The sequence below is a fragment of the Mobula birostris genome, chromosome 7 (assembly GCF_030028105.1).
Source record: "Mobula birostris isolate sMobBir1 chromosome 7, sMobBir1.hap1, whole genome shotgun sequence".
Taxonomy (NCBI): domain Eukaryota; kingdom Metazoa; phylum Chordata; class Chondrichthyes; order Myliobatiformes; family Myliobatidae; genus Mobula; species Mobula birostris.
Genome location: NC_092376.1, coordinates 99,436,843 through 99,463,412, shown reverse-complemented (window position 1 = coordinate 99,463,412; position 26,570 = coordinate 99,436,843). Strand labels below are relative to the sequence as shown.

The window sequence follows — 26,570 nt, the reverse complement described above, 5'->3', positions numbered from 1 at the left end:
TTTCAAGATAGCTACAGAAATGAACGACTGTGGAATTTGAGTGTGACTTTGAAATTGGAGCAGGATAAATTACAAATAGGAAGGAACCAGGGTGAATTAAATAGGAACAACTGCTTTTGGATAAGTCCACATCTGATGCGTGGAGGGTGTTTAAAGACCAACTGCACAGTGTAAGGGACAGGCATGTTCCAGTGAGAAGAAAAGGCAAACATGACAAGCTAATGCAACTTTGGATGTGCTGCCAGGATAATCAAGGACATGACCCTCCCAGCCAACACACTTTTCGTCCCTCTTCCCTCCGGGAGAAGGCTCAGGAGCTTGAAGACTCATATGGCCAGATTTGGGAACAGCTTCTTTCCAACTGTGATAAGACTGCTGAATGGATCCTGACCCGGATCTGGGCCATACCCTCCAAATATCCAGACCTGCCTCTTGGTTTTTTTGCACTACCTTACTTTCCATTTTTTCTACTTTCTATTTATGATTTATAATTTAAATTTTTAATATTTACTAATTTTTACTATTTTTAATATTTAATATTTGTAATCCAGGGAGCGGGAAGCACAGAATCAAATATTGCTGTGATGATTGTACGTTCTAGTATCAATTGTTTGGTGACAATAAAGTATAAGAGCAAAGATGTGATGTTGAGGCTCTATAAGGCACTCGTGAGACCACACTTGGAGTATTGTGTGAAGTTTTGGGCTCCATATTTTAGAAAGGATATACTGACATTGGAGAGGGTTCAGAGAAGATTCACGAGAATGATTCCAGGAATGAAAGGGTTACCATATGAGGGACATCTTGCAGCTCTTGGAGCTGTATTCCCTGGAGTTCAGGAGATGAGGAGAAACATTCCGAATGTTAAAAGGCCTGAACAGATTAGATGTGGCAAAGTCTAGGACAAGAGGGCACAACTTCCGGATTGAAGAAATGTGGTTAAGGGAGGGGCAGGATGGACGGCTCAATGTGCTGGGTTACAGATACTACATGTGTGATAGAGGGGGAGGTAAGAGAAGAGGGTGGAATTGTGCTTTTAATGAGGGAGAGCATTAGATTAGCGCATCATGAAGATCTTGGGCTCTATTTAAGTTTGCTCATGCCAACATTGTTTTTGGCTGAATCAAAAGTGGTGATGAATTGGTATATAGGAGGGAAATTGAAAATCTGGTTGAGTAGTGCCACAAGAACAAAGTCTCACTCAATATTAGGGGATGGGAGGTGGAGAGGGTTAGTAGCTTTAAATTCCTTGGACCAGCACAACAGTGCCTCTACTTTCTTAGAAGTTTGCATAGATTTGGCATATCACCAAAACCTTTGATAAACTTCAATAGATGCACAGTGGAGAGTATCTAAAATGGTTGCATCATATTCTGATATGGAAATAGCAAATCCATCAGAGGCAAAGCACCATTGAGTACATTAACATGGAGCAGAAGAAAGCAGCATCTATCAAAGATCCCAGCTATCCAGACCATGCTGTCTTCTGACTATTACAATCAAGCAGACGGTACAGAAACCTCAAGTTACACACTACCAGGTTCAGAAACAGTTATTACCCTACAAACATCAGGCTCCTGAATCAGCATGGATAACTTCACTCACCACGTCTGTAAAATGATTCTCCTACTCACAGACTCAGGCTACGTCCACACTACGGCGGATAATTTTGAAAACGCCGGTTTCGAGTAAAAACGACAGGCGTCCACACTAAGCGTTTTTCAAAATATCTCCGTCCACATTAGACAGATATTTGGGCGAATCTCCTCCTACTGGGCATGCGCAGGACACAGAAAACAAGCGAGGAGGAAACGGTATACTCGGTGCGCGTTTGTCCAGTTACAGAGTAGAAAAACTTGAAAGGAATTGCTCTTGGCTGTCGCGCAGGAGGACTTAAAACTTAAAAAAAAACAAATACTGGAGCGTATGGAGGCAACAACAGGGAGTTCACGGACACTATAACCCAGCTGACGACGAACATTGAAAAACTAACACTGTTGCATTAATAAAGCACCTTGTTAAATGTATAAAACGTCTGCATCAGCGTTATCTTGTATTTCCATACAATGTTACATTAGGCTGTTACACATCTATTGTCAGAGAAGTACTTGCATAAATAGGTAAACCACCTTCATACAAGCAAGGACAGAAAACAGGGCGAAGTGAGTATACTTATTCACTTCTTCACTTCGTTGTTAAAACAACAAACATTGTTCCGGCACGTCATGACAGCGTTTTTAAATAGTCAAAAAAGCTCACTTTACAATTTAACTCTCACGCCGTTCACATCGACTGCGCGTTATAACAGCTTGCGCAGTACCAAGCAGAAGCAGAAAAAAGCATTGAGTCCTGACGAAGGGTCTCGGCCTGAAACGTCGACTGCACCTCTTCCTACAGATGCTGCCTGGCCTGCTGCGTGCACCAGCAACTTTGATGTGTGTTGCTTGAATTTCCAGCATCTGCAGAATTCCTGTTGTTTGCATTTTTAAAAAGCATTGTTGTTGTGTTGTCATGACAACGTTTTTAAATCTCTCCCGTTATCCCGTACACACTACGCCGGATGTTAAGCGTTTTCAGATTTATTCACTCTGGAGAGTGTTTTCGAAAATCTCTGTTTTCGGGGGCTGAAAACGCCGGGTCAGTGTGGACGGGAGGGCATAAAGAAGAGAAAAAGCTTCGTTTTCAAAATTATCCGGCGTAGTGTGGACTACACATTCAAGGACTCTTCACAATTCATGTTCCAGAATCTATATTTTTTAATTTGTACATTGGTTGTCTGTAAGTTCTGTTTATTTATGGGTTTTCATTGTATTTTAAAATTTTTTTTTCTGTAAATGCCTGTAAGAAAATAAATCTTAAGAGAAGATAGATATATGTATGTACTTTGATAATAAATTTACCGAGATTTTCATGTTATAAGCCACAGGTGAGAAACTATAGATTGGTAAGTCTCACATTGGTTACTGGAAAGGATTTTTAGTGACGATCATTTGGAAAACCAGGGCTTAATTAGAAACAGTCACCGTAACTTTGTGCAGGACAGGGTACATCTTCCTAACTGGATTGAGGTTTTGGAGTAGGTGACAAGAGTGATTGACGAAGATACAGCTGTGGGCATTGTCTATATGGATTTTTAGTAAGACATTTGCAATGGTACCTCATGGTGGGCTTATCCAGAAGTTTAAGATACATGGGGTCCACAGTGACTTGAACACTGAATGTTGAGTTGGCTCGTTCATCCATCAACCACAGGGTAGTGGTTGATGGCTGGATGACCATGGCTACTAGTGTTTGGCAAGGATCTATCCTGAGACCTCTGCTGTTTGTAATATAAATAACTTGGATGAAAATGTGGAAGGCTGGGTTGGTAAATTTTCAGATGATATGAAAATTGATGGTGTGTAAAAGAGAGTGATGCGTGTCTGGAGTGCACTGCCAGGGTCGGTAGTAGAGGCTAATACGACAGAGGCGTTGAAGAGATTCTTAGTTATCACATTGAATATATAGACAATGAAGAAAAACAGACATTATTTATCAGAAAGATTAGTTCAAGTAGGTGTTCAATATCTAGTTTAATAGCTCAGCACATTATTGTGGCCCAAATAGCCTGATACTGTGCTGTATTGTATCATTCAATATTTTATGAATTTAGATGGGTGCGTTAGCAAGTTTAAAGATGCCACAAAGATTGGCAGAGTTGCGGACACGTAGAGTGCTATCAAAGGATATAGCAGAATGTAGGTCAGTTACAGATATGGCCAGAGAAATGACAGTTTAATCAAGGCAAGTGTGAGGTGAGGCACCTTAGGAGGTCAAATGTAAATGACAGGACCCTTTACTGGGCTCATGTATAGAGAGATCTTGAGGGTCAATTTCAAATCAACCACAAAGTAACCACACGAGTAGATAGGGTGGTAAAGAAGGCGGATAGAAGGCGGATAGCATGATTATCTTCATTGTTCATAGAAGTCACGCTGACCCATTGCAAAGGACATAGAGGCTAAGGTGAGGGTTTAAAAGAGGTTTAGATTCTGAAGACACGCAGTCCTCTTTTATTGTCATTTAGTAATGCATGCATCAAGAAATGATACAATATTTCCTCCGGTGTGATATCACAAAACACAGGACAGACCAAGACTGCAAAAACTAACAAAATCACATAATTATAACATATAGTTACAACAGTGCAACAATACCATAACTTGATGAAGAAGTCTATGAGCACAGTAAAAAGTTCAAAGTCTGTCAAATGTCCCACATCTCACGCAGATGGGAGAAGGAAGACAAACTCTCCCTGCCATGCTAACCACAGTCCGACTATGAGTCGTCCGAAAACTTCGAGCCTCCGATCAGCTCTCCGACACCGAGTACTGAGCGCCATCTCTTTCCGAACGATTCAACCTCAATCTCGGTCACTAACAGCAGGCAAAACCGGGCTCCTTGAGGCGTTCCCTCCGGAAGATTCCCGATCGCGCAGTAACAACAGCAGCGAACTGGCGTTTCAGAAATTTCTCCAGATGTTCCTCTGTGCTTTCATGTCCGTCTCCATCAAAGAAGTTTTATCAGGATGCTGCATGATGTAGAGGGTATAAGCTATAAAGAGAGGTTGGACAAAGGGGTTGTTGTCTCTGGAGTGTCAAGGTTGTGGGTAGACATGATAAAAGTTTCTGAAATTATGAGTGGGAGAGATAGGCTGAACAGTCAGATTCTTTTTTCCTAGGGTCAAAATGTCAAATACTAGAGGACATGTACTTAAAATGAGAGGGGAAGGTTTTTTTTAAAACTCAAGGGATCGGCAGGTGTCTAGAATTGGCTACAAGGGGGAGTAATGGAAACAGATAATACAACAGTGGTGTTTAATAAGTTGCTAGATAGGCAATGGAGGAATATGGATTGTGTACAGGCAGAACGGTTTTAGTTGTATTTGAATTTGGTATCACCTTTGATGTGGATATTGTGAGTTGCAGGGCCTGTACCTGTGCTGTAAGATTCTAAGTTCTATGTATATTTTTCTAAATATTTAAAGCCAATAATGGGTCAAAATATTTGTTTGCATTTGGTGTTCCATTGATTTTGATCTAGATATTACCATTCTGTGTTCCCATTTACCTTCTCACTGATTCTGCACCCACATATGTATGTGCAATTCATCATTCTACCACTCTGGCTTGTTCTACCATGTTTACCACTTCCCTGCAGGGTCCTACACGTTTTGTTTCCCTCCTGCCCCTGTCTTGAATTATTTAGTGACCACAGGAGTACATTCAGCCAGAGACTCATTCCACCGAGATGCAACACTGAGTGTCATAGGAAGTCATTCCTGCCTGTGGCCATCAAACTTTACAACTCCTCCCTTGGAGGGTCAGACACCCTGAGCCAATAGGCTGGTCCTGGACTTATTTCCTAGCATAATTTACATATTACTATTTAATTATTTATGGGTTTTATATTGCTACATTTATACTCCATTCTTGGGGCAACTGTAACGAAAATCAATTTCCCTCGGGATCAATAAAGTATGACACCTCTGGAGCCCATCGTACAGAGAAGTCAAAAAAAAAATTCACCACCCTCTGGCTGAACACATTTCTTCTCACCAGAGCTCTGAATCACCATCCTTCTCAATGTTGACACCATCCCTGCATCAAGGAACTCTGGAATAGCTTTGCACATTTCAGTGAGGCTCCCTCTTATTCTTCCATCCTGCTTCATTTCTGCTCAGATGACAAACTCACCATTCCAGGGATCAGTCTTAATGAACCTGTACATACACTCTGTTGCAATTTTATCCTGTCTCAGATGGGAAACCAGACTTGCTCAATTCTCCAAATATTTACAGGGCTCAATGTAGTTATAGCATTGTTGCATTCAAATCCTTCTGCATTGAAGGCTGACATTTGTCATTTCAGTGGCTTACTGAAACTTCTTGTTAGTTTTTAGTTAATCTTGTATTGGGAGACCCAGGTCCCTGGGAACATAAATACCTTTCCTTCTCTCATCATTTAAAAAATATTCACCTTTTTAAACCAGAGGGCCTTGCATATATAAAGTATATATATTATAGTTTAATCTTCTATTTTCTTGCCTTTTGCTTAAACTGCCAATATTTCCCTTAAATCATCTTGAAAGTACCTCCTACACAGCTGCTTAGCCCTGTATGATAAACTATCTTCAATGTAGAATATGAACAGCTACGGCTTTCAACTGATCACAGCCACTCAACCTGAACGAAACCTGTCGATTACCAGTCTCTGTCCATCACCTTTCCATTTTCTCTATCGCACTTTAAATGCCATGTACTCACTTTCAATTTGCTGACTTATTTCGAAAGGTAAACTTCATGGACAAGTTAATTTCAAATTTTGGTTACTTCGGAGTCATTGTAATCATTATTAGCCTATACCTATTTATTAGTGCAATTATTTCAAATGTTTTATTAGAAGTGTTATATCTAGTTGCAGAAAGAGTGTTTGATTTGGTCTTTTTAACCAGTTTTTCTTTTTACTTTGCGTCGGACGGGCAGTATAGTCTTAGGTCTGTGTTTTGTGTTCCTGTCTCTTCCATATTTCAAATCTTGTTACCCATTTTACGAGCCTGCACTTCTCGTCCATCAGCCAGGACCCCAAATTTGGGCCACCGGTATCACCTGGGGGGAATAATTCTTATAGTAATTTTTGGCAAGGTATATACCCCTAAGTAGGTGGTAGCTTTCTGTGAGGGGAACTGGGAGTTGCACCTCCATGCTATAAGAACCATGATCCCATGGTGCTTTGCCTGTGATAAGATGAATTATGCCAGGTACCTGTCCCCTTACTTTGCTCAGATGATGAACTTCCCAGAGAAGAATCCTTCTGTGTATGAGGCCTTCAAGGCAGGCCAATTCTCAGAGCAGCTGTCAAGTAACAGCCCCTTTGGGCAGATCCCTGTGGACCAGGCTATTGAAGCCACAGTGAACAAAGACACACAGACTCCTGGAGGCACATCACGTTTCAGCCTGAATGCTGGAGCTATCAAGCATTACTACATAACAGCTGAGCACCGTAGGGCATTCCTGGGACCGTGAAGGGAGTTGGTGCAAGGTAACAAATCAGAGCTTTGTCATGCGGAGCTACAGCGGCCAAGAATCCAGAAAGATGAGGAAGCAGTTTCAGCAGTGGTTAGCATCATACATGAATGGGTCAACCCATTTGCAGAGAAGCGGGACCTCATTAGCATCTCTACGGCAAAGGTAGCCCCCAAGGGCATTGTCTCCGACCTGATGAAGGCATATGAGATTGGTGAGCAATACTATGCAATCTTCAAGGATGAGAGACTAGAGGAAGACCCACCAGCAAAGAAATTCCATGACCCAATGAAAACCACAAGCTGAAAACATTCAGTGATATGTCTGAGAAGAGAGAAGTGATATCAAATGGGAGGGCGATCATCTTGAAAGCAGACAGGTCTTTGTTTGGACGCATCATAGTGATGGCACAAGGGTGCAGTCTACGTATGAAGGATATCCATTCTCATCCCCTTGGACCATTGCCCTGGGCCCTGTCCACACCAGAAGAACTGCTGAGAAAGACAAATAAAGCTACTTTAGCCACAACCTTGCAGAAAAATGTAGCAATAGAAGAGCAACTCCCAGGAAACTCTGCTGCAGTGGTTGATGGAATGAACTTCGTCCAAAGAGTGAAAGGTGATCAAGTTACTTTCAAGATGTTGCGTCAACAATTCTGGGTATGGCTCTGAGGGAAGGCAGTCAGAGTAGTAGAATAGATTAGGTTAGATTCAACTTTATTGTCATTGTGCCGAGTACAGATACAAAGCCAATGAAATGCAATTAGCATCTAACCAGAAGTGCAAAAGAATAGTATTACATTTGTATTTACAAAATAACTGTGAATAATAAGTGCTACAGCACACAAGGGAGGAGAGTAAAAGGTCCATGGTTAGGGTGAGATGCATCCTTGATAATGCTTTTCGCCCTGCTCAGGCAGCGTTTATGGTAGATGTTCTCAATGGTGGGCAACTGGGTGCCGATAATTCGCTGGGCAGTCTTCACCACCCGCTAGAGTGCTTTGCGGTCCGATACGGGACAATTGCCATACCACACTGAGATGCAGTTGGTGAGTATGCTCTCAATGGTACAGTGGTAAAAGTCCGTCAGTATCCTGGGACAGAGGTGAGCTTCCTTGATGCTCCGCAGGAAATAAAGGCGCTGTTGTGCCTTTTTGATCAGGATGGAGGAGTTCAAGGACCAGGTGAGATAATCAGAAATGTGGACACCAAGGAAAAAAAAAACACGCTCCACTACGGCTCTGTTGATGTAGAATGGGATATGAGTGTGGCTCCTAGCATGCCTGAAGTCTACAATGATCTCCTTGGTCTTCTGGGTGTTAAGGGCCAGGTTGTTGTCGGCACACCATGCGGCCAGGTGCTGGATCTCGTCCCTGTAGGCTGTCTCTTCATCCCCTCTGATCAGGCCAACCACTGTGGTGTCGTCTGCGAACTTGATTATGGAGTTAGAATCATGTACAGGAACACAATCATAGGTGAAAAGGGAGTACAGAGGAGGGCTCAGCACACAGCTTTGAGGCACGTCAGTATTCAGGGTGAGAATGGAGGAGGAGAGGTTGTCTAACTTAACAGATTGGGGTCTGTTAGTCAGAAAGTCCAAGGTCCAATTGCAGAGGTATGAGCTGATACCAAGCTGGCGAAGTTTGGCGATCAGCTTGGAGGGGATCACAGTATTGAATGCCGAACTAAAGTCAATGAACAGCATTCTGACGTAAGAGTTGGGGCTATCCAGGTGAGTCAGGGCAGAATGAAGTGCCGTGGAGATGGCATCCTCTGTAGACCTGTTGGTGTGATAGACAAATTGATGGGGGTCCAGGGTAGTGGGCAGACAGGATTTCAGATGTGATAGAACCAGTCTCTCAAAGCACCTTGCAGTGATGGGGGTGAGTGAAACTGGGTGGAAGTCATTCAGGCCCATGGCAGTGGAATGCTTCGGTACTGGCACGATGGTGGCGATCTTGAAGCTTGTGGGGACAACTGCCTGGCCCTGGGACAGATTAAAAATGTCTGTAAAGACCCCGGCTAACTACCCTGCACAGACTCTGAGAACACGGCCAGGTATTCCATCCAGACCAGCTGCCTTCCGTACATTCATTCTGCTCAGGGTGGCGTAAACATTGGAGGTGGAAAGTGAGAGAGGCAGTTCACCAGGTGCGAGATCCGCTTTGAGGGTGACCTCCTTGTTCCCTCGAATGTGTGTTTAGCCTGAGAGAATCCCCTCCTCAGGTTGGCCCTGGCTGAGTTGTAAGCCTCCTGGTCTCCAGACCTGAAGGCTGAATCTCTGGCTTTAAGCAGGAAGCAGACCTCTCTGTTCATCCATGGTTTCTGATTGGGGAAAATTTTTATTTGTTCTTGTGATGCCCCAAAAGCATCGACCACCAAAGTCAATGAGCTCAGGTATCACCTTTTCTGTGCCAAAAACGGTGAAATAGATGTTGTGTTCGACAAATACAAGGGGAACTCAAGAAAAGTGAAAGATTTCTACGGGGTGATGAGACTGGTCATGAGTTACAAGGTATCACAGGCATACAGATGGTGAGGCAGTGGAGGAGCTTCCTGACCAAAGTCAGTAACAAAAATAGCCTCATTAGCTTCATAGTCCATGAATGGAGGAAGGCGGAGTACAGAGCAAAGCTACAGGAGAAGATTCTGTATGCAACTGTGAATGACAAATGTTACAGAATCACATCTCAAGACAGAGAGGAGGTGTCAGCTCTTCAGTGTCAACAAGAAGAAGCAGATGGCCACCTACCTCTCCATGTTGCCCATACCACAAGAGGGATACCTATCTGTAGTGATCTGCTCAGAAGACACAGATGTCTTTATCATGTCTTTAGCATTTTGTGACAAGATTGAGGCCCCATTGTTCCAGAAGTGTGGCACTAGAACCCGTACAAGGCTTCTTGACATCAGGAAGGTTGCTGCCACTGTTGGCACAGAGGTTTGTAGGGCTGTCATCGGGTTGCACGCATATACAGGATGTGACACTGTAAGCGCTTTTGCAGGTAAAGGGAAGACAAGTGCCCTAAAACTTCTGACCAGCAACAGGAAAACTCAGGACACATTCTTAGAGTTGGGTCAGGAATGGGACGTCGTCCCAGAACTGATGGACAAACTGGAGGCATTTACATGCTTCCTGTGATGCCCCAGAAGCATCGACCACCAAGGTCAACGAGCTCAGGTATCACCTTTTCTGTGCCAAAAAAGGTGAAATCGAAAGTTGTCAACTCTCACCATGCAAGGACTGCTTAACAAAACATGCACAGCAAGCCAACTACCAGGCTGGTATATGGAGAAGGTGTTTGGAGAAGGACCCACAAGTGGCAAGCCCTGTTGGCAGAGGATGGAAGATGGAGAGAGAAGAGGAAGCTGAACAGTTGGTGATGCACTGGATGCAAGGCCAGCCAGCACCCGATGCCGTCCTGGATCTACTGGCCTGTAACTGTCCAAAAAAATGTTCACTCCACTCCCAAGATGTATCTGTGTTGCAAATGGCCTCAGGAGTACTGACAGGTGTAGACTGGCAGACTGTGAGAACCAGGCATCCACCTCAGAGAGTGTGGGCAGTTCAGATGAAGATGTGGAAAATTATTTATTATTAATAGGTTATGAAAGTATGGAAAACAAAGTATGGAAAGCAGTCTTTGATTAAATATATTCATTTTACAACCAAATGGGTCCTATGTTATGGCCGTGTGGAACCCCACATTTGAAATATTGTACTGTAATTCTATACGCTATGACAAAAGCTTAAGATTGTTTTGATTTGATACAACAATATGGAAAATATCATGACATTGATAAAACTCCAGAAATCTCTCCAAATGAGGTTTTTTACCTGGGAGGGGGATAACATTTTCTGCTGTACTAATGTTAATATGGAATATATACAAAAAGTGATTACTAATTTGAAGTTAAAAAGCTACCACTGGTGCAATGCTATCACGTTTTTTCTAACTCTGGAGATGTATACCTTGCCAAAAATCACTATGAGCGTTATTCCCCTCAGATGGTACCGACCAACCCTACTGGCTCACGGACTATTCGTACTTTCTAAGTTCCTCTCCCCAGAACTCACCTCCTCTACCTTTTCGTCGCTCTTTATTGTATAGGAAGTACATTCGGATCATTACCATTCCTCCGCTTATTTCCTCGGAGCCTTTTCTCTTTCGCATTATCGTATATATGGGAGAAAACTGGAGTATCCAGAGAAACCACCCAGTAGCACGGAGAACCAGTAAACTCCACACACAGCCTTGGAGATCACGTTAAGCCTGAGCCTCTGAAACTATGAGGCAGCAGCTCTATATTTTGTTTAAAACCTCAGCTACAAAAACTGTTACTCACTAGGACGATAAACACCCTCATCATCTGACCGTGAGCGGCCGACACTTCCCAGCGCGCCGATCACACTCATGTGCGTGCGCGTGCCGCGTAACGTGCTCGTGCGCGTTCCGCGTTGCCGCGCCAACTCCAGTGATGGGTTCCCCATCCAAGAGGCGGCTCGCGCCCACAGGGGAACCGGGGCAGAGGAGCTGCCTGAGACCGAAGCTGGAGGCCCAGAGGCTGGGGGCACGGCGCGTGGTGACTGGAGCCGGGCCGCCCTCATCTCCGGACCGCCAGGATGGACTGGTTCACTACTTCTGGGGCATCCCCTTCTGCCCGACCGGCCTGCAGCCCGACCAGTACACCGGCGTCATCATGTGCCAGCTCCAGGCCTATGAGCGTTGTTTGAAGTTGGCGCAGAGCCGCTTCCTACGGAAGGCCCAGTTCGGGCCGCCGGTGTTGCCGCAGCCCGAACCCCAGCAGGGAGGGGAGCCGGCTAGAAGGATCTGGCAGGCAGATAGATCGGCTACAACAAACGCGGCGGAGCTGAGCCGGGAGAGTGACCGGCTGGACGCGACCAATAATCAGCCGCAGGTAATTGAGTGAGGGTGTGGGGTACCAGCACACGAGGGGTAGCGTTTATCCGTAGTCAGGATCCCCAGTGCTGAAAGGTTAGGGAAGGGAGAATACTGACCATAGAAATCGTGCCAACTTGAATACAGCCAACCAAGTTGCCCTATAAGATATTTTCATTCGGTTCAGGCAACACACACAAAATGCTGGTGAACGCAGCAGGCCAGGCAGCATTTATAGGAAGAGGTACAGTCGACGTTTCAGGCCGGGACCCTTCGTCAGGACTAACTGGAAGAAGAGATAGTAAGAGATCTGAAAAGGGGAGGGGAGGGGGAGATCCGAAATGATAGAAGACAGGGAGGGATGGAACCAAGAGCTGGAAAGTTGATTGGCAAAAAGGATACAGGTTTCCCCCGCCATCCGAACGTAGAGCGTTCCTATGAAACGGTTCGTAAGCCAGAATGTCGTAAAGCGAAGAAGCAATTACCATTAATTTATATGAGAAAAATTTGTGAGCGTTCGCAGACACAAAAATAACCTACCAAATCATGCCAAATAACATGCTCTGCCCCAGAAGGCTGTGGAGGCCAAGTCTCTGGATGCTTTCAAGAAAGAGATGGATAGAACTCTTAAAGATAGTGGAATCAAAGGTTATGGGGATAAAGCAGGAACTGGATACTGATTGTGGATTTAAAAACACAAACAACAACAACCTGAGGAAGGGTCTGTGCCTGAAACGTCGACTGTACCTCTTTCTAGAGATGCTGCCTGGCCTGCTGCGTTCACCAGCAACTTTGATGTGTGTTGACTGATTGTGGATGATCAGCCATGATCACAGTGAATGGTGGTACTGGCTCAAAGGGCCGAATGGCCTATTCCTGCACCTATTATTTATTGTCTATTAACACACAAAACCTAAAATAACCGTAACATACAGTAAAAGCAGGAATGATATGATGAATACACAGCCTATATAAAGTAGAAATACTTTTCCACAATCATTGCCGCACTGTTCTCTGTAGCGAAAATCTCATGCAAGCGCTCTCGGCAGAAACACAGTGCAAGCGTTCTCCAGTAACCTTTAAACTAGGAAGCTGCCAAATCATACCAAATAACATAAAAATACACAGCCTATATAAAGTAGAAATAATGTTTGTACACTTACCGGAATTGGGACAGCGCCGAGCGCACTGTTGATGGTGTGTTAGGCTGAGTCGTCGGAGGTTGCGGTGGTGCAGTGGACCCCAACCTCCAGGCCGCCGACCGATACCGATCCGCGAAGCATGCAGGGGTACAGCGGTGGCCGGAACGCACCAAGCACATCTTTAAGAAAAAACCCGAAACAAATAAGCTAATTAATTAGGTGCCGCCCGGCATGTAAATCAGAGACAACGCAATCAGCAATCGCCTCTGATCTGGGCCGCCATTTACATGCCGGGCGGCACCTAATTAATTAGCTTGTTTATTTTGGCTTTTTTCTTAAAGATGTGCTGGGTGTGTCCTGGCTATCGCTGCATTCTTTGCTGATCGGTATCTGTCCACGGCCCGGGGGTTGGGGTGGTGGGACACTGGGGTGTCGTCTGTTTCCATCAGGGCAGGCAGGTTATCTTCTCCTATGACTGTCTGCCTCAATATCGAAGGTCGAGGTTCGTCGTCTGCTGTGGCTGATATGGAAGGCTTGCTTGACTGCTTAGCCTCGGGCATTTTTAGATCATACAGTTCTTTGTAAGCACTCAAACCATCCTGCAAATATGCTCTAAACCGACATACCCTTTCAAAATCAAAGTCATACTTGATCATTGCAGCGAAAATCTCATGCAGTTGCTTCACATTCAGTTCCTGGATGACTTCAGTTTCGGTCTGTTTGCTACTGCATTTGGTTTTGATTGTTATCTTTTCCTCTTCTAATTGCATCAGCTCTTCATCTATCGGTTCTTGGTCATGGGATACCAAAACTTCTTTAACATCATCTTCGTCAACTTCCACAAGCCAAACTCACTTTGTCCTTACTTTGTTCACCACAATTGAAATGCTTAATTATGTCTAGTTTTACGCTAAGTGTAACACCCTTACGAGCTCTTCCAGGCTTTTCCGATACCTTAGAACTCATCTTGCTAACGGCTGCTCACAGGCATGTGTTTAAGCAATGCCGGTTAGAATGCTGTTCCGAATCCAGGGGAGAGCGGCTGCTCGGGGCGTGTGCTGCTTTTTTCGCAACAGTGAAAACACCTTCTGTTAGCGAAAAAATGTAGGTCTTTCGTAACAGTGAGGTTTCGTAAAGCGAACGTTCGAAAAGCGGGAGACACCTGTACAAGGCTGGAGAAGGAAGAGGATCATGGGACGGGAAGCCGAGGGAGAAAGAAAAGGGGAGGGGAGCATCAGAGTAAGGTATAGTGAGAGGAACAGAGGGAGAAAAGAGAGAGAAAGAAGGGAATAATAAATAAGGGATGGGGTAAGAAGGGGAGGAGGGGCATTAACGGAAGTTAGAGAAATCAATGTTCATGCCATCAGGTTGGAGGCTACCAGATGGAATATAAGGTGGTGTACCTCCAGCCTGAGTGTGGCTTCATCTTGACAGTAGAGGATTCTGATATGTCCATACATGGTCACACATTTCAATTCCATGCCCCATTCTCATTCTGGTATGTCCATCCATGGCCTCCTCTACTGTCAAGATGAAGCCACACTCAGGCTGGAGGTACACCACCTTATATTCCTTCTGGGTAGCCTCCAACCTGATGGCATGAACATTGACTTCTCTAACTCTGTTAATGCCCCTCCTCCCCTTCTTACCACATCCCTTATTTACTTATTATTCTTTATTTTTTCCCCTTTCTTTCTCTCTCTTTTTTTCTCCCTCTGTCCCTCTCACTATATCTTTGTCTGATGCTCCCCTCCCCTTTTCTTTCTCCCTAGGCCTCCCGTCCCGTGATCCTCTCCCTTCTCCAGCCTTGTATCTTCTTGCCAATCAACTTTCCAGCTCTTAGCTCCATCCCTCCCCCTCCTGTCTTCTCCTGTCATTTCGGATCACCCCTCCCCCTCCCACTTTCAAATCTCTTACTATCGCTTCTTTCAGTTAGTCTTGACAAAGGGTCTCGGCCAGAAATGTCGACTGTACTTGTTCCTATAGATGCTGCCTGGTCTGCTGTGTTCCACCAGCATTTTGTGTGTGTTGCTTGAATTTCCAGCATCTGCAGGTTTCCTCGTGTTTTCATTTGGTCCAGAATCTTTCTTATTCATGTAACTGTCCAATAGCCTTTCAAATGTCGACCTACCAGCCTCAACCACTTCCTCTGGCAATCCGTTATATAGTCTGACCATCCTTTGTGAGAAAGGGTTCCTATTAAATCTCTTCCCTCCAGCTCTAGTTCATGATTCCCTAATCCTGGGTTTAAAAAAAGACTGTGCATTCACCCCTCTTGATCTTGTATACCTCTAGAAGATCACCATAATTCCCCTGTGCTCAAGTAATAAAAGTTCCACAAGTCCCAGCAATTTCTTTGTGAATCTCTTCTGCACTCTTTCTAGCTTATTAGCATCTTCAGCATAGCAGAATGACCAAAACTGAACACAATATTCCAAATGTGGCTTCATGTGTGTCTTGTACAACTGCAGCATAACATCCTAATTTTTATAGTCAATGCCCTGACTGAAGGCATTGAAACCATTTTTTACCAACTTATCTACCTGGGATGCCACTTTCAAAGAAAGCATACTCCTAGATCCTTCTGTTCTCCAGCTGTTTCTGGGGCTACAATTTCCTTTCTGCTGCCTTCCTCTTCTTAAAGAGTGGAGTGACATTTAGAAATTTCCAGTCCTCTGGCACCATGTAATGAAAGATCATTACAAAATAATTCTTGAAAGACAATCTCTACTGCTACCTCTTTCAGAACCCTAAGGTGCAGTTCATTTAGTCTGGGTGACTTATGTACCCTTAGGTCTTTCAGCTTTTTGAGCGCCTTCTCTCTTGTAACTGCACTCATTTCACTTCCCTCACACCCTTCAACATTTGGCACACTGCTCGTGTCTTCCACCGTGAAGACTGATGCAAAATATTCATTTAGTTCATCTGCCATCTCTTTGGCCTTTTATTTCTCTGGCCCCATTTTCTAGTGGTCCTATATCCACTCTGATCTCTCTTTTATTTTTTACATTCATGAAAAAGCCTTTACTGTCCAGCCTTTGATATTGTTTGCTGGCTTGCTTTCATATTTCATCTTTTCCCTAGTAATGATTCTTTTAGTTGCTCTTTGTAGGGTTTTAAAAGCTTCCCAATCCTCTGTCTTCCCACTAATTTTTCCTTCGTTGTATGCGCTTTCTTTTGCTTTGACTTCCCTTGTCAGGCACAGTTGTACCATCTCGCTGTTTTAGTATTTCTTCGTTTTTCAAATACATCTATCGTGCACCTTACTCATTTTTCCCAGAAACCCTTGCCATTGCTGCTGTTGTCATCACTGCCAGCATCTCCTTCCAATTTAATTTGACCAACTCCTCTGTCATACCACTGTAATTTTTCCTCTGAAATATTGCTACATCAAACATTACTTTCTTCCTATCAAATTTCAAGTTGAACTCAATCATATTATGACCTCTGTCTCCCAAGGGTTCTTTTACCTTAAGCTCTCTAATCACCCCCGGTTCATTACATAACACCCAATCCAGTATAGCTGATCCCCCAGTAGACTCAACAACAAACTGCTCAAAAAAGCCATCTAGTACACATTCAACGAACTCGAGATCCACTTCCAACCTGATTTTCCCAATCGATCTGCATGTTGAAATCACCCATGACTACCATAACATTGCCCTTTTGACACACTTTTTCTACTTCCTGTTGTAATCTGTTGTCCACATCCCAGCCACTGTTGGGAGGCCTGTATATATCTGCCAACAGGGCCCTTTTACTGTTGCAGTTTCTTAACTCAACCCGCAAGGATTCATCATCTTCCGATCCTACGTCACATCTTTCTACTGATTTGATGCCATTCTTTACCAGCAGGGCCACACCACCCCCTCTGCCTACCTTCCTATCCCTCCGATACAACCTTGGACATTCAGTTCCCAAGTACAGCTATCTTCAGCCACAATTCAGTGACGACCACAATATCATACCTGACAATATGTAATGGTGGAACAAGATCATCCACCTTATTTCTTATACTCTGTGCACTGAGATATAACAGTACTGTATTTGCTACCCTTTTTGATTCTGCATCCCTAATGCACTGATACTCAGCCTGCTGGTTGCAATTATGTCCTATCATCCGCCTGCTCTTCTTGACAGTCTGACTGCACGCTATCTTTGCTGTTTTACGATCCATCCTATCCTGAGACCCTTCACTCTGGTTCCCAACCCCCTGCCAAATTAGTTTAAATTCTCCCCAACAGCTCTAACAAACCTGCCAGCACGAATATTAGTTTCACTGAGGTTCAGGTGCAACCCGTCACTTTTGAACAGGTCATACCTTCCCCAGGAGAGATCCCAATTGTACCATATAGCAGGGGTCCCCCAACCTTTTTTGCACAGCGGACTGGTTTAATATTGACAATATTCTTGTGGACCGGCCAACTGGGGGGGGGGGGGGGGGGGGAAGGGTGTTCAAGTAGGGTTAAACTCACCTCAACATGTCTTTTACAGTTAGGGTTGCCAACTTTCTCACTCTCAAATAAGGGACAGAAGTAACAGTCAAATACGGGACACTTGTGTTTACCCCGAGAAAGGCTACCATGACCATGAAGCCTTGTGCGGGCACCTGTGTGCGCATGCGCGTATATGCCGATTTTTTTTCCACAAATCGGTTTTGGCTTAATCTTTCGGACTACACTGTACATACATTATTTCTACCTTATATAGGCTGTGTATTTATCATATCATTCCTGTTTTTACTATATGTTAGTGTTATTTTCGGTTTTATGTGTTATTTGGTATGATTTGGTAGGTAATTTTTTGGGTCTGGGAACGCTCAAAAATTTTTCCCATATAAATTAATGGTAATTGCTTCTTTGCTTTACGCCATTTCAGCACAAAAGGTTTCATAGGAACGCTTTACCTTAGCGGGGGAATACAGGACAAGGGTGGTCCCGTATGGGACAAACCAATTTACCCCAATATACGGGATGTGCCGGCAAATACAGGACAGTTGGCAACCCTATGTTCAAGTTCAACAGTGCGTGACAGGGAATGAGGAAAGATGCAGCTGACTCATATCGTTTCCTCGTGGCCCGGTAGCACATGCTTTGTGGCCTGGTGCTTGGGGACCAATGCCGTATAACCTACAGCAGTGGTCTCCAACCTCCAGGCCACGGACCGATACATTGCTGCGAAGAATGCAGGGGTGCAGCAGTAGCCGGAACACACCCAGCACATCTTTAAGAAAAAAGCCGAAATAAACAAGCTAATTAATTAGATGCCGCCCGGCACGTAAATGTCGGCCTGATCAATTGATTGGGGACCACTGGCCTACAGTATAATAAGGGACTACTTTATGTTTTAGTAACAAATCGTTGAATGCACTATTAGACGCATGATCTGTCCGTGTGTGACGAATTCGGATTCTGCCAGTAAAGAACCATGAAACCTAGCTCCGGTCTCCAGTGTTTTTATTAATAGCATTGTTGTGTAACCAGGCCACATACACAACACTAATGATCCAAGAATCTGAAACCCTGCCCCCTGCACCAGCTTCTGAGCCACACATTAATCTGTCAAATCATTCTGTTTCTACCATCACTGGCATGAGGCAGAGGCAGCAATCCAGAACTTCCCTCATCAGCCATGGTTATCTACTGCCATTTGAGAACTTCAATGGGACATATCTATCCTGCGCCTTGTGACTATTCCCAGAAAATTCAGCCACCTCTGTTCTGCAGTCATCCCTGTCGTTATCCCCTCCAATCCAACTGGGCAAGCTCTTCTCTCATGCTTCTGTAATTCCCTTTATTCCATTGTGATACTGATACATGTAACTTGTGCTTCTCCCTCTCAAATTGCAGTATGAATTCAATCATATTATGATTACTGTCTCCTAAGGGTTCTTTTACATTAGGCTGACTAATGAAATCTGGGTTATTACACAACACCCAATCTAAGATTGCCTTTTCCCCAATAGGCTCGAGCACAAGCTGCTCTAAAAAGCCATCTTGTCGGCATTCAACAAATTCCCTCTCTTACGATGCGACACCAACCTGACTTTCTCAATCCCCTTGCATATTAAAGTCCCGCATTATAATTGTGACATTACCCTTATTACATGCCCTTTCCAGCTCTCTGAAATCTCAACCGCACATCTTGGCTACCATTTGGAGGTCTATATATGATTCCCATAATGGATTTTTACCTTTGCAGTTTCTTAACTCCACCCACAAAGATTTGATATTCTCTGACCCAATGTCACCTCGTTTTGAAGATGTAATTCTATCTTTTACCAATAGAGCCACACCACTGCCTATGCCTTCCTGCCTGTTCTTTAGATACAAAGTACATCCTTTGACTTACTTTGACTTTCAACTATGACTTTCTTTCAGCCATGACTCAGTGATGCCCACAATGTCATAATGGCCAATCTCTAATTGCGCCATGAGTTCGACCACCTTATTCTGAATGCTATGTCCATTTATATACAGCACCTTCAGTCCTGCATTCTTCGCCCTTTTGAATTTTGCCCCTGTGGTAAAATTTAACACTTTGCTCTGTTTGCAGTTGTACTCTACGGACTTGTCTTTCCTTACATTCATATTACATTATCTGCTTGTAAACCTGCTTTATCTGCCACCTCATTCTATTCCTATCATCACTGTCATGTGGCACAGGCACCAATCTCAAGAATACTGCCCTTGAGGTCCTGCTTCTCAGCTTCCTTCCTAACTCCCTGTATTCTGATTTCGAGACCTCCACTCTTTATCTACCTATATTGTTGGTACCAATATGTACCACAACTGCTGGCTGCTCACCCTCCCTTTTCAGGATATTGTGGGCATGTTCAGAAACATCATGGACTCTGGAAGATGGGAGGCAAACTACCATCTCTGTTTCCTTTTCACGTTCATGGAATTGTTTATCTGTCCCCCTAACTGTCAACTTTAAAAGCATATCTTCTACCCCAGGTAAAAAAACATTCAGTCTGTGTACCCCATTCTCATAATTTTAAAAATCCTTGTCAGATATTCCTTCAGTTTCCATGCTGTAGGAAGGACAATCACAATCCAATTTTTTTCCTTGAGGCTCATACTGTCATCTAGGTAGCATCCTGGTAAACTTCTGCATGCTCACTCGTCTTCACATCTTTCCTGTAACGGTGCAACCAGAACTGCATCCAACACATTAACTGTGCTCTGAATAAAAGTTGTTATAGCTGCAGCATGTCTTCCTTACTTCACCTACCTACTTTTTAATACAAATGTAACAAGATTTTTCATCTTCTGTACATTCTGAGGAGATGGAAGGGAGATCAGAAGGTGGAACTGGGAGCAGGGAGAAGGGTAAACACTTACAAAGGACAGTATATGAACTGGTCCTGAGTGGGAAGACAGTGAGTTGAGGGAAGGGAGATAGAGGGGTAGAGATGAGATGTTGGGTCGGTCACAAAAGGAGATGAGACTTGTGGTGATAGGGACAAGGACTTGTCTGACAGAAAGAATAGAGACAGTGTGAGAATTTGGGTGTTCAAAAAGAGTCCTCTTCAGCCATTCTGTTGGAGCATTCTTTACCACCACATGTACTCTTTCTGCATTGGGTTTCTTTATTTTCATTTTCAGACTTCAAATGTTTGTGCTGAAGAAATCCCAGAGGACGGAGGAGGACAGAACAGGTACAAGGAGAAAACTACTTAATTACAGGGATTAGCTCTGTGGATCATTATGCATAGTTAATAAAACTATGGATGTTCCATGGGACCCAATTCAAAACCACTCCATTGGCCAGGACTTCTGTGATTGTCTGCTGTGCATTGTATGGAATAATTATTGGGATTATGTGGGATGGCTGTGGATGGCCTGTTAGGTTGAAAGGAAAGGTTAAGAGTTTGAGAGAGCCATGGTTTTCAAGGGATATTGGAAACTTGGTTCAGAAAAAGAGAGATATCTACAATAAATATAGGCAGCATGGAGTAAATGAGGTGCTGAGGAATATAAAGAATGTAAAAAGAATCTTAAGAAGGAAATTAGAAAAGCTAAAAGAAAATATGAGGTTGCTTTGGCAAGTAAGGTGAAAATAAATCCCAAGCGTTTCTACCGTTATAATAATAGCAAAAGGATAGTGAGGGATAAAATTGGTCCCTTAGAGAATCAGAGTGGACGGCTATGTGTGGAGCCAAAAGAGATGGGGGAGATTCTGAACAATTTCTTTTCTTCGGTATTCACAAAGGAGAAGGATATTGAATTGTGTAAGATAAGGGAAACAGGTGGGGAAGTTATGGAATCTATGATGATTAAAGAAGAGGAAGTACTGGCGCTTTTAAGGAATATAAAGGTGGATAAGTCTCCAGGTCCGGACAGGATATTCCCTAGGACCTTGAGGGAAGTTAGTGTGGAAATAGCAGGGGCTCTGACATGACATTTGAAATATTTCTTAGAAACGGGGATGGTGCCGGAGGATTGACGTATTGCTCATGTTGTTCCATTGTTTAAAAAGGGTTCTAAGAGTAAACGTAGCAATTATCGGCCTGTGAGTTTGGCGTCAGTGGTGGATAAATTGATGGAAAATATTCTTAGAGATGGTGTATATAATTATCTGGGTCTGAATAGGAACAGTCATCATGGATTTGTGCGTGGAAGGTCATGTTTGACAAATCTTATTGAATTTTTTGAAGAGGTTACTAGGAAAGTTGACGAGGTTAAAGCTGTGGATGTTGTCTATATGGACTTTAGTAAGGCCTTTGACAAGGTCCCACATTGAAGGTTGGTTAGGAAGGTTCAATCGTTAGGTATTAATATTGAAGTCGTAAAATGGATTCAGCAGTGGCTGGATGGGAGACGCCAGAGAGTGGTGGTGGATAACTGTGTGTCAGATTGGAGGCTGGTGACTAGTGGTGTGCCTCAGGGATCTGTACTGGGTCCAACGTTATTTGTCATATACATTAATGATCTGGATGATGGGGTGGTAAATTGGATTAGTAAGTAGTTGTGGATAATGAAGTAGGATTTCAAAGCTTGCAGAGAGGTTTAGGCCATGGCAGATCGAGTTTAATGCTGAAAAATGTGAGGTGCTACATTTTGGTAGGACTAATCAAAATAGGACATACATGGTAAGTGGTAGGGCATTGAAGAATGCAGAACAGAGGGATCCAGGAATAATGGTGCATCGTTCTCTGAAGGTGGAATCTCATGTGGATAGGGTGGTGAAGAAAGCTTTTGGTATGCTGGCCTTTATAAATCAGAGCATTGAGTATAGGAGTTGGGATGTAATGTGGAAATTGTACAAGGCATTGGTGAGGCCAAATTTGGAGTATTGTGTACAGTTTTGGTCACCGAATTAAAGGAACAATGTCAACAAAATAGAGTACAGAGAAGATTTACGAGAATGTTACTTGGGTTTCATCACCTAAGTTACAGAGAAAGTTTGAACAAGTTGGGTCTTTATTCTTTGGACGTAGAAAGTTGAGGGGGAACTTGATAGAGGTATTTAAAATTAATTGGGGGATAGATAGAGTTAACGTGGATAGGCTTTTTCCATTGAGAATGGGGGAGATTCAAACAAGAGGACATGAGTTGAGAGTTAAAGGGCAAAAGTTTAGGGGTAACATGAGGGGGAACTTCCTTACTCAGAGAGTGGTAGCTGTGTGGAACGAGCTTCCAGCAGAAGTGGTTGAGGCAGGTTCGATGTTGTCATTTAAAGCTAAATTGGACAGCTATATGGACAGGAAATGAATGGAGGGTTATGGGCTGTGTGCAGGTCGATGGGACTAGGTGAGAGTAAGAGCTCGGCACGGACTAGAAGGGCCGGGATGGCCTGTTTTCGTGCTGTAATTGTTATATGGTTATAGTAGGTTGTGCAGTCAGATTGCAGTGGCAGATATGTGTGTGTGTGTATGCACAGATTGATGGCATTGAACATGATATAGTACAACAGGCCCTTTGATCCACAACATCTGTGTGGCAGCCATGATGCCAATTTAAATTGAACAACATGCCTGCACATCGTCTTTATCCCTCCATTCAATGCTTATTGATGTCTTTAAATGCTTCGTAAACATTACTTTTCTCTCTTGTTCCATCACAGCCCCTGGCAGCACATCACAGTGACCTAAAACTTGCCTCATAAATCTTGTTTAAACTTCCTCCCTCTTAGCTTAAAGCTTTGCCCTCTAGTATTTGATATTTCCATCCTGGGAAAATAACTATGTATCCTATCAATGCCTCTTATAGTTTTGTGAACTTCTACCATGATTTCTCCTAGTCTCTGAAGCTCCAGTGAAATCAATCCAAACTACTAATTCTCCATGAATTCCATGATACTTAATCTTATGGATCAGTCTACCTTCTTGAAAGCTTTGCTGGTCCATGTAGACAACATCGCCATTCTAACCTCATCAATCATCTCAGACACCTACAAAATTTCAATCAAGTTGTAAGATGTGACCTGACCCACACAAAGCCACACTTGTCTATCCCTAATAATTCCATGCTTTTGTAGATTCTTTCTTTAAAAATCTTCTTCAAAAATTTCCCTACCACAGGTTTTGTCATTACTTTCTTTTTAGCTTTTTTCAAAGGTGGCTTTTCTTTAGTCCTCTGGGACCTCACTTTAGCTAAAGTAGATGCAAAAATGCTTACACGAGGAATTCTGCAGATGCTGGAAATTCAAGCAACACACATCAAAGTTGCTGGTGAACACAGCAGGCCAGGGAGCATCTCTAGGAAGAGGTACAGTCCACGTTTCAGGCCGGGACCCTTCGTCAGGTCCTGACGAAGTGCAGAGAGAAGCAATGAGTTTACAATAGGCAGATGTGTTTGAATGTATGCAAGCTGAGCAATTTGTTGGGTACACACAGGTGTGTGTATATGATCCACAGGCATATGTGTGCTTTTGTGTACTCCACAGGTGTGTGTGTGTGTGTGCTTCAGAAGCGAGAGTCTGTGCGTGTATGTTCCACGAGAGAATGTATGTGCATACATGTTTTGTGCAAACACACACTTCCTGTTTAAGATGGCACTGCTGAGGCAAGAATCAATTTACTCGTGGTTTTCAAAGCAAGAAATGCAACTAAGTACTTTCTTAATAAAATTTTTTCTATAAAATATTCTGGTAAACGATTACCATAAACAATGAATAGGTGAGGCTGTCGAGGTTCAAAACGTGTGGGTGCTAGGCATGAAGTAACATTAGCAAATTTGCTGATGACACAAAGCTGGGTGGCAGTGTGAAATGTGAGGAGGATGTTATGAGAATGCAGAGTGACTTGGACAGGCTGGGTGAGTGGGTGGATGCATGGCAGATGCAGTTTAATGTGAATAGATGTGAGGTTATCCACTTTGGTGGTAGGAACAGGAAGAGAGATTATCATCTAAATGGAGTCAAGTTAGGAAAAGGGGAAGTACAATGAAATCTAGGTGTTCTTCTACATCAGTCACTGAAAGCAAGCATGCAGGTACCACAGGCAGTGAAGAAAGCTAGTGGCATGCTGGCCTTCATAACAAGGGGAATTGAGTATAGGAGCAAAGAGGTCCTTCTGCAGCTGTACAGGGCCCTGGTGAGACCACACCTGGAGTACTGTGTGCAGTTTTGGTCTCCAAATTTGAGGAAGGACAGTCTTGCTATTGAGGGAGTGCAGCGTACGTTCACAAGGTTAATTCCCGGGATGGCGGGACTGTCATATGTTGAAAGATTGGAGCGACTGGGCTTGTATACACTGGAATTTAGAAGGATGAGAGGGGATCTGATTGAAACATCGAAGATTATTAAGGGATTGGACAAGCTGGAGAGGCAGGAAGCATGTTCCCGCTGATGGGTGAGTCCAGAACCAGAGGCCACAGTTTAAGAATTAGGGGTAGGCCATTTAGAACGGAGTTGAGGAAAAACTTTTTCACCCAGAGAGTGGTGGATATGTGGAATGCTCTGCCCCAGAAGGCAGTGGAGGCTAAGTTTCTGGATGTTTTCAAGAAGGAGATGGATAGAGCTCTTAAAGATAGCGGAATGGAGGGTTATGGGGATCAGGCAGGAACTGGATACTGATTGTGGATGATCAGCCATGATCACAATGGTGGTGCTGGCTCGAAGGACCGAATGGCTTACTCCTGCACCTATTGTCTATTGTCTATTACATGCGCTTGCGCAGTCATGCCCCATTCAGCTGCCAAAGAAATTACCGACCTTCACAATCTTCTCGCTTTTAAACACTCCTGCTGCCTCACTGTCCAACTTACATGCACTTGCACAGTTGTGCCCCGTTCAACTGCCGAAGAAATCTCTAGAATCAACCCAGTGAACCCCCTCTGCACTGCCTCCAAAGCCAGTATAGCCTTCAGCTAAGGAGACCAGAACTGCATGTAGTACTCCAGGTTTGGGCTCGCCAGTACCCTGTATAGTTGCAGCATAACTCCCCTGCTCTTAAATTCAATCCCTCTAGCAATGAAGGCCAATATTCCATTTGCACCAGTTTAATCCTAGCTTAATCATGGGACAATATACAATGACCAATTAGCCTACCAACCGGTATGTCTTCGGAATTTGGGAGGAAACTGGAGCACCGGGAGGAAACACACGCAGTCATGGTGAGAACATACAAACTCCTTACAGGCAGCGGCAGGATTTGAACCCAGGTCGCTGGTATTGTAAAGCATTGAACTAACCACACCGCTACTATGCTGTCCCGGTACGGTATTTGGTTGGAATCTATTTGGTTTCTGGTGGAATCTATTTGCTATATCGTTACCATCTATTAATATTTTGAGATCTCAGTCAAAGTGATAAAAGAACTTCTGAATTAAGATTGAATTGAAACAATGGCCAAAATAATGTCATTTACTAAGAACTCATAACTGAATAAAACATTTCATTTTGATAAAAAGAAAAAAGGTCCAGATTAAAAATACCAGCAATGCTAAGTTAATTAAGAATTAGAAGGAATATGTTAAAATCTAGAGAATGTCTGCTGCTGATTTAGAAGTAAGACTTGCATGGTCAGTTTGATCATACGTGTGAGTGATTGAAAGAGTTAACAGGATAAGTAAAGTCTTTTACTAATTAACAAAACTTGTGATAAACAATGAAAACAGAATGATGGTGACAGTAAAAAGTCTGAAGAACAAATCTTTGCATTAACTGAATGAATAGAGGAACAACAGTAATTCAATTGACATGCATTGTTCGGAGCTTAGAAACAACGTAAGGAAACGCAGCCACACACATCAAATTTGCTGGTGAACGCAGCAGGCTAGGCAGCATCTCTAGGAAGAGGTACCGTCGTCATTTCGGGCCGAGACCCTTCGTCAACCCGAAACGTCGACTGTACTTCTTCCTAGAGATGCTGCCTGGCCCGCTGCGTTCACCAGCAATGATGTGTGTGGCTTGAATTTCCAGCATCTGCAGAATTCCTGGTGTTTACGTAAGAAAACGCAGCTGTGACTTTGGGGGGGTTCGTGCAAATGACACTTCAAATGATGCTGCTGTTGAC

The 26,570-nt window shown here is 43.6% G+C and overlaps 1 protein-coding gene across 1 annotated transcript in view; it reads left to right on the top strand.

Moving 5' to 3' along the window:
- LOC140200947 (BRCA1-A complex subunit RAP80-like) overlaps positions 1–26,570 on the top strand; it is a 100,027-nt gene that overhangs the window by 10,877 nt on the left and 62,580 nt on the right. The window contains exons 3-4 of the mRNA XM_072264592.1: positions 11,413–11,982; positions 20,716–20,768. Of these exons, the coding sequence (XP_072120693.1) occupies positions 11,413–11,982; positions 20,716–20,768 (623 nt within the window). The remainder of the gene's footprint in view (positions 1–11,412; positions 11,983–20,715; positions 20,769–26,570) is intronic.